A 9,062-nucleotide genomic window follows, 5' to 3' on the forward strand; every position below is an offset into this window, starting at 1 on the left:
ATTTTTTATGTCAAAGTCTAGGAAATGGCTAGAGTGTTGCTTGCGAGTGGAGTTGTGGGATTTGAATTGGATGCTTGGGGTTGTGTTCCTTAGTGAGTTCTAGTGGTACTTGGGCCAATGTTTCAAGATGTCGAGGAGTACGTGAGTACTAGCTAGATGCTTTCTTAGGTAGATGAGGTTTGGAACCTTAGGGTCATGATAGACTGAGATGGATTTAAGTGTGGTATACCAAAAGTAGAGAAGTGCTTGAAAGTTGTTCACACTTTCAAAGAACTTACAATATCTATTATGGTGACTTGGAGTGACCCCTTACTAATTCAGTGGAGAGTGGTGTGGAAGATAAATGGAGAAAAATTAAAGAAACAAAAAAAGTGAAAAAAAGGTGATAACATAATCTTCACACAGAACAATATCTTCATGCCAGTTCTCATCATTTTCTGGCACAAAAGCTCAGAGTTCTCAACACCCTTGCCACCCGGGCTCTAAGGACTTTTTATGAGAATCACTTAGAAGAGGAGAAATCTCATATTCTGAAGCTTTTTGAAAATAATTGCTATAGCGGGCAATAAGGCCTCAAAGCTTTTCAAAGAGCCATTTAAGAGTCAAGGGTTAAACCTGCTCTTGATGACCAAATATCTAATGTTCAACTTCCGTTTATCCAGGGGCCTACTGATAAGATTGATCATATTCTTAAAAAGAATAAAGTCTATGTTACCTTCAAACCCCTTAATACCATTAAAATCATCAAATCATCGAACCATCAAAAAAGAAATTCAGAGATTAAATGGAGTGTGAAGGGGGATGAGGCATACGAAAAGAAGTGTGGCGAAGCTGTAGGACTATGTATTGCCGATGGGTGGATTTGGGGTTTCTGCAGGTTGGGTGGAACATTGCACATTGAAATGAATAGGCCGTAGGGCAGCGTAGTAATCGATTGTAGCTCGACACATGACTGCATGCACCGACAATGCGAGTGGAACACGACACAGGTCCATTGCACAAGTGTTTGGGTAGAGTTACATTACGATGGGCTACAACAATGTAGTGCAGCACGATGGGCTGAGAACTGGGCGGGCAGACTGCCGACAGGTTGAACAAAGCTTGGGTTGCAACACGACGAGGTGACATGGTAGTGCAGGCCGAGGACTACATGACAAGAGTAAATGTTCGGGTCGAGTGTGTAAGGGATGCACGATAGTAGGAATGTTAGAGTAGAAACATGCAGGGCTACACGACAACATTTGTGAAGTGCATGACTAGTGCACGAGTTGTGAACAAGAATTGTGCCAGTCGTTCAGAGGTTGCACGAATTTAATAGATTTGTAAATTTTTTAAAATTGTACATTACAAAATTATAACTAACTGGGCAGACTTACATTTGCGAGTTGCCCCTCCCTTGTGATATGGGTGTACATTGTTGAGTTATGTTTATTTATGAATATTAATATTAAATGATGAAAGATAAATGAAATGATTTCCATTGCATGATAGTGACTTATTGAAAATTGGTTAAGTGTTGAGTAGGTGTAGCCCGTGAAATCAAGTAGTGGTGAAACAAAAAAGTTTAGTCGTGTCGCACTCGCCCATGAGTTGGTTAGAAGACGCCACTAACGTAGGGGCATGGAAGTTGGTATTAGAGCCCGTTTTGCATAAAGGGGCTTTGATAAGAAGAAGCAGGAATACAACAGGCAATGGTTGTAGTTGGTATTGACGCTGAAGTATTGTGTAATTGGTCACAGTGCGATATTAGGGAATTTGGAAAGGGAAATACAACATGTTAGGGATGATCTAAACGTTGAAGTGTATGGTCTTGACATGTTCAATGGCACAACTAATGGCGGATAATGTGGAGGAACCACAGGCCATAGGTGAATCTAGCATGAGTCCCGAGACAATTTGCATGAACAATATGTTGGATCATATGGATGAAATAACTTCGAATATGAGTGCATTGGGAGCCGAGAACATTGAACTTAGAGATAAGTTCACGAATCGAGAAGAGGACCATGAGAACCTCAAAGTACGATATGAGTATCTTGAATGGCACTATGGAAAAACAGTGTCTGAAGTCAATAACTTTGGAGGTGTGAAGGATCAAGGATTAGAAGTGATCATGAAGTTGCGGAGGAGTCTTGATGAGGTTCTCAATGAAATTGTTATCTTGAAGAAGGCAATTGGGCAAGGACCAGTTGGAGGAGATGCCCACATAAAAATCAAGGAACATGATTCTTATGATGGGGTGAGGAGTGCAAAGACACTTGGGAAATTTTTATGGGATATGAAACAATACTTGGAACACTTGGGGATTTCTAATGAAGAGGCCAAGGTGAAGGTAGCTGCTCAATTCCTTACAAAGGATGCCAAAATGTGGTGGATAAGGAAAGTAGACTAGATTTCTCATGGTGATGCTAAGGAAATATCTAGATGGGAAGAAATAAAGGAAGCATTGCAAACTCACTTTAGCCCACAAGTTGAGATTTAGGATGCAAGGATGAAGATCAAGTACATTAAGCAAACAGGGAGTTTGCAAGCATATAAACGATAATTTATGAGTGTGGTCTTGGAACTACCTATGGAAGAAAAAGACAAGGTGTTCAACTTCATCATTGCATTGAAACCTTGGGCATGTAATGAGGTGAAGAGGCAAAAGATCAAAACACTTGAGGAGGCATTTGCTACAATTGATAGGTCGGTGGACCATGATGATGAAGGGACTGAAGAGAAGAAAAAGACGTCCGAAAAACCGAAGGATAAGACTACAAAGGAGGATCATGCAACAGTAGGAGGCAAATTGAAGGCAAAGAAACCTATGAAGTGTTGGTTGTGCATAGAAGAGAATATGGTGAAGAATTATCCTTCAAGACCGATGATGGAAGCTTTGGCACATTCTGATGGAAAGAAGAAAGAAGAACCAGTGGTTGGGATGATGCAAATATTGGGTGCTATAGTAATAACGAAGGCTATCCCAAGGTTTGATCCTGAGAGGAATAAGTTGGAGTATGTGGACATGAAGGTTGGGCAGGGTACATTGCTCACTATGGTGGACAGTGGTACAAACCATAACTTGATTAGAGAGGAGGCTGAAAGGAACGTTGGGTTGAAATTTGTGCCAACTGATGCAGGAGCATCCAGCTCAGGGAGGTCATGGCTGGAGTGTTTGTCTTTGCAAACAGATTGAGTTTCAGTTAGTTTTTTTTATTATTTTCATTTGAATTTCTAGGAACAACTGTCTCAACCCACTGCTAATTTTTTGTTTACGTTCTTTTTTCTTTTATTTAAAATTTACTTTTAGATCACATTCAAGAAAGAGCAGTTATCAAGGAATAACTAAATGTAACTACTAACAGTTTAATAACTGTACAGTGATCTCTACAAAAGCAGAGAAAGGAAACAATTACTATAATTTTTTGACCATCATAGTATTGAATAGAAACAAGCGTGAGATCATTTTTGAAATTTTGAATCCATATATTACAGCCTGAATATTTTCTTCCTAACTTAAAAAAGACCATTGATCTATTTTATAATGAAGATAGGGAATGAATAAATAATACAAGAGCAAATAGAGTACGCGGACAAGTTCAGAAAAATAAAGGAGCGAGCGAGCTTGCAAAAGAATCAAGTGAATCACTGTCGAAGGAACATACAATTTCTGCAGGTACCAACAAAACTCATAACATTTTCCTTCACTATTTAATTATCAAAGAGAAATCACTGTGTGTGTGTATATATATATATATATATATATATATATATATATATATATATATATATCCAAGAGACAGCTGCCCAAAAATACGGCTAAGTCACAAAACAAAGGTCCTTTACAACGGTGCCAAACAAAACTTTGAGTTTCCCATGGGACTAACATGAGCATAGTCTCCTAAGAACATAAATATAGTTGCATATACAACAACAACCTGAAGGCATAAATTACAGACTACGAATCAGGGAGGCCAAAGTCACTGCCCTCGAAAAAGACCAAGAAAGAAGCATAACCCTTCAAACAAATCGACAGAGGAACAACATGGTGCGACCCTACCCGATACTTGCATAGACGTCAAGGCACGCAACCAGCCAATAGCAAGCCCAACTCCATTTCCTGTCACAGCCACCAAAACAAAGCCGTCAGCAACCAAGAGACAGATTCGTGAAACAAGAAAACCGAAGACAGAGCCAAGGGTTAGGGAAGTCTCACTTACCAGAGCCGAGTTCTGCTAACGAAGGAAAGAAACCATGGGCCAAAGCCACAGTGTTAGAGCGCCCACTGCTCACAAGGAGCAAGAACAGTTAGTGATAGTCGAAAACAAGGCAGAATGCTAAAACATGGAGGGGGAGAGCTTACCTCTGTTTAGGTCCTAGAATAACACTGAGAGTCGAGCTGCCCCACAACCGTGACCTGCAGAAAAGAACCAAGTTTACAGTCAAACAGTGAGGTGGACATCTGAAAACTAGTAGCATAATCGAAACCAGAGAATAAAAAGGACCCAAGACCATAACCAGAGCCAAATAAACAGAAACCCATGACTGAGACCAGGGGTCCCGAGACTTCAGAACAGGGTGCAGAATAGAGGACATTGTCGAGTGTGTAAGCGAAACCCTGAGGAGCAACGACTTGTGACAGAGTGGAAACACTCACCTCGATGGCGCAACAGAAGACCGGAGCAATAGTGGAATGAGTCGAGTCAGGGTTTCTTGATTACAGTAAGAGGTGGGAGGAGTGAGCCCCAAGACCACGACACTTGTCCTAAAATCAATTAAACTACAGTATTGCGCCATAAAGTTAGCCAACCACAAAGCTATCAACAACACAATCAGCAATTAATTATAAGCTGTAGGTGTTCAAGGATGGTCCCATCAATTTTTGGTATTAAAGCTGGTTAGAGTTAATTGTTTTTCTTTACAAAATGGAAGTCAGAAGAAGAGGTCGGGGTAGAGCTATTCGCAGGGTAGTAGATGAAGGATTGAGGGAAGAGATTAGGATCCTGAATGCTTGTTTGGCAGCAGTAGAAGCAGGAAGGAGAAGGGATCCTGAAGGAGGAGATGACAATGATGAAGAAGCTGCAGTTACGACAGATGGATCAGATGAGGAAGGACCTGAAATCAGATTGTTAAGGTCAGTTTTATTGGCTAGTAGTAAGCCAAAGCCTAAGATTTCAAACTATGATGGTAGTTTGTCCACAGAAGTGTTGTTGGACTGGATTAGTGAGTTAGACAAATACTTTGAATGTGAGGAGATCAGCGAAGATAGGAAAGTTAAATTCGCTACCACCAAGTTAAAAGGACATGCAGCCTTATGGTGGGACAGTGTCCAAGCAGAAAGGAGAAGACCAAATAATTTACCTATTAAAAAGTGGACCAGAATGGTTGCCAAGATGAAGGGTAAGTTTTTTCCCAAATACTACCAGATTGCTTTGTATTGGCAGGTGCAGAATTTGAAGCATAGAGGAATGAGGGTGAAAGAATACACCGAAGAATTTTATCGGGTGAATTTGAGAGTTGGTTACATTAAAGACACCCCAGAAAAGACAACAAGGTTTTTGAATGGCCTAAGGATGGAAATATTAGACGAGATAAGTATTATTTCTCTAAAAACCATAGAGGAAGCATACCAGAGTGCCTTAAACGCAGAAGAAAAGATCGCAAGGAAGCGGAATGGCAGAAGAGGACGTGGAACTGGCAGAGGGAAAGGACAATCCTTTGGCAGAGGAAGGACTGCCAACAACAGTGAAGAAGGCAACAGTTCAAAGACCTCAGGGACAGCAGAAAAGGAAGGTAGCACTACGGGAGGAAGGCCATACCAGAGAGGAAGGGGTAATGGCAGAAGCAGAGGGGTTGCCTACCAGTGTTACAAGTGCCACAAGTGGGGGCACAGGTCCTTTGAGTGTCCAGAAGGCGAACAGGCTGACAAAGAGGAGCATATGTTGCTTAAATAGAGGAAGCAGAGGCATCACCCCAAGAGGTAAAGAATGTACCGAAAACAAGAGAGGCCTTAGTCTTGAATAAGGTACTGCTGAAACCAGTTAAGGAGACAACTGAACAAACCCAAAGAAGGGCATTATTCCGGACTGTGTGCAAGTCACATGGAAAATGTTGTAAACTGATTATAGACAGTGGAAGCATTGATAATTTGGTTGCAACACAGACGGTGGAGAAATTGGGTTTGAAAAGGTTGAAGCACCCAACTCCCTATAAGGTGTCTTGGTTATAGAAAGGTCATCAACTTCTAGTTCATGAGCAGTGTGAGGTGGAGTTCCATATTGGCAAATATAGGGACAAGGTGATTTGTGACATCATGCCTATGGACGTGTGTCATATTCTACTAGGTAGACCATGGCAGTATGACTGAAAAGTTGTTAATGACGGAAAAACAAGTTGTTACAAGTTTGTCAAGGATGGGATTAAGCATACATTAGTACCCATCAAGGAAGAAGAAACATCAAAAACTAGTGGGACAAAAGTGTTATTGGTGGGTGGAAAAGAATTTCTAAAACAGATTGAAGATAACGAGATAAAGTATGCCATTGTAAGGAGACCGAGAGCAGTGTTGTTTCACACTGAAATTTCTAACTTACCTACAGAAATCTAGGAATTGTTGCAGGAATTTAGCGACATTGTTGTGGATGATTTACTGGATAAGTTACCACCAAAGCGAGGTATCAGTCATCACATAGATTTCATTCCCGAAGCTAGTTTACCAAACAAAGCTGCTTACCGAATGAGTCCTAAGGACAATGAGCAGATCAGGAAGCAAGCACAGGAATTGTTGGACAAAGGATTGATATGGGAAAGTTTAAGTCCCTACGTGGTTCCGATAGTTCTAGCTCCCAAGAAAGGAGGCGATTGGCGGATGTGTACAGATTCAAGAGCAATAAATAAAATTACTATCAGGTACAAGTTTCCATTGCCATGAATGGATGACATGATGAATTCTTGAGTGGACACATATTTTTCGAAGATAGATCTGAAGAGCAGATATCACCAGATTAGAATAAGAGAGGGGGACGAATGGAAAAAAACTTTCAAAACCAATGAAGGACTGTATGAATGGTTGGTGATGCCAATTGGGTTGAGTAACGCCCCTAGCACTTTCATGCGCCTGATGAACAAGATGTTGAAGGAGTTCATTGGGAAATTCGTAATTATGTATCTTGACGATATACTGATTTTTAGCAAGACCAAGGAAGAACATTTTTGACATGTTAGATATGTTCTGGAGAAGTTGCAGCAAACAAGTTTTTGATAAATTTAAAACAATGTTATTTCTTTCAGAAGGAGTTAGTCTATTTGGGTTTTGTGATTGTAGAAAATGCACTGAAAATGGACCTAGAAAAAGTTGCAGCTATACTTAGCTGGCCATCCCCCAATAGTCTGTTTGAAGTTCGGAGTTTTCACGGGTTGGCAAGTTTCTATCACAAGTTTATAAAGAATTTTAGTGGAATCTACGCACCCATGTTGGATACCATCAAAAAGGCAAGTCAGCCTTTCCAGTGGACTGAAGCTGCAGAGAAGAGCTTCTGGATATTGAAGAAGAAGATCACTGAAAGGCAAATTTTGAGGTTTCCTGATTTTAACCAACTTTTCCAAGTCATTGTGATGCCAGTGGTGTAGCCATTGGAGCCGTACTCAGCCAGGAAGACAAACCAGTAGCCTATTTCAGTGAAAAATTAAATGAAAGCAGGCAAAAATACAATTCTTACGACAAGGAGTTTTATTTCGTTGTCCAAGCCTTGAAGCATTGGAGACATTATTTGTTGGGTAATGAGTTTGTCTTGTTTTATGATAATTCTGCATTACAGTATGTTATGCAGAAACATAAGTTGAATCATAAACACGCAAAATGGGTGGAGTACTTGCAGAGTTTTACATTCATATTGAAGCATATGAGTGGTCAAGCCAACAAGGTAGCAAATGCACTAAGCAGAAGAGTCTTACTCTTACAAGAGAGCACAATACAAGTGTGGGGTTTTGAACACCTGAAGGACTTGTATCAAATAGATGCATATTTCGAGGAGGCTTATGAAGCCTGCTAAAATCCCTTGTTGAGGAATAATAGTCCATGGCTGGACTATAACTTGCAGGAGGAGCTGTTATTCAAGGTAGGACAGTTGTGTGTTCTAGAATGTTCGATGAGGGAGAACATCATCCAGGAAAAACATAGTGGAGGTCTAGCTGGACATTTCGGCATTGATAAGACCTTGGATCAACTCAGTCATTTCTATTATTGGCCGAAGATGTGAAATACGTGCAACGATATGTGACCAGGTGTAAGATATGTCAGTTGGCGATAGGGCATAGTCAGAACACAGGGTTGTATACACCATTACTTATTCCAAATAAACCATGGGATTCAGTCAGTCTGGACTTTGTCCTGGGTTTGCCAAAAACACAGCGGGGTTTCGATTCCATCATGGTGGTGGTGGACCGATTCTCGAAGATGGCACACTTCATCCCTTGCAAGAAAACCAGTGACGCTACCCATGTAGCACACTTGTTTTTCACTGAAGTCGTCAAACTGCACGGCTTACCCAAGTCCATTGTTTCCGACAGGGATGTGAAATTCATAGGACATTTCTGGCACACCTTGTGGAAAAAGTTGGATACAAAGTTAAATTTCAGCTCCACTTATCACCCACAGACCGATGGGCAGACGAAGGTGGTGAATAGAAGCTTAGGAAACCTGCTGCGGAGTCTAGTTGGGGAAAATTCACGAATGTGGGATTGTGTACTTTCCCAAGTGGAATTTGCTTACAACGATTCACCAAATCGAAGCACAGGAAGTAGTCCTTTCCAGATCTTATATGGAATGCTTCCCCGAGGAGTGCATGAGTTACGAGATTTGGAAAACTAGAGAGAAGGAGTGCTGACGGGGAAGATTTCGCAAGAGAAATTAACGATCTACATGAGCAGGTGAAGTCAAAATTACAGGACAACAACCAAAGGTACAAACAGAAAGTAGATCTGAAACGATGGGAGGTACAATTTAACGTAGGGGATCAAGTCCTAGCGCATCTGCGCAAAGAAAGATTTCCTAAGGGCGAATACAATAAGTTGAAATTTAA

At 40.9% G+C, this 9,062-nt stretch overlaps 1 protein-coding gene across 1 annotated transcript; it reads left to right on the forward strand.

Annotated features, from left to right (window-relative positions):
• Positions 1 to 4,907: 4,907 nt before the first annotated feature.
• On the forward strand, positions 4,908 to 5,936 carry LOC149221789 (uncharacterized). The gene is made up of 2 exons (XM_089387476.1): positions 4,908 to 5,116; positions 5,207 to 5,936. The coding sequence occupies exons 1-2, from the start codon at positions 4,908 to 4,910 to the stop codon at positions 5,934 to 5,936; spliced, it is 939 nt and encodes a 312-aa protein (XP_089243602.1).
• Positions 5,937 to 9,062: the final 3,126 nt, after the last annotated feature.

This window comes from Pinus tabuliformis, chromosome Q (assembly GCF_031772625.1).
Source record: "Pinus tabuliformis cultivar Carrire ecotype Pingquan chromosome Q, CPIR1, whole genome shotgun sequence".
In the NCBI taxonomy this organism is placed as follows: Eukaryota; Viridiplantae; Streptophyta; class Pinopsida; order Pinales; family Pinaceae; genus Pinus; species Pinus tabuliformis.

What these genes read in the sequence shown, in the direction of transcription:
- LOC149221789 (XM_089387476.1), top strand. Translation starts at nt 4,908, where the DNA reads ATGGAAGTCAGAAGAAGAGGTCGGGGTAGAGCTATTCGCAGGGTAGTA. An exon ending in CCTGAAATCAGATTGTTAAG is followed by an intron (nt 5,117 to 5,206) that starts GTCAGTTTTATT and finishes GGACTGGATTAG; the next exon opens with TGAGTTAGACAAATACTTTG.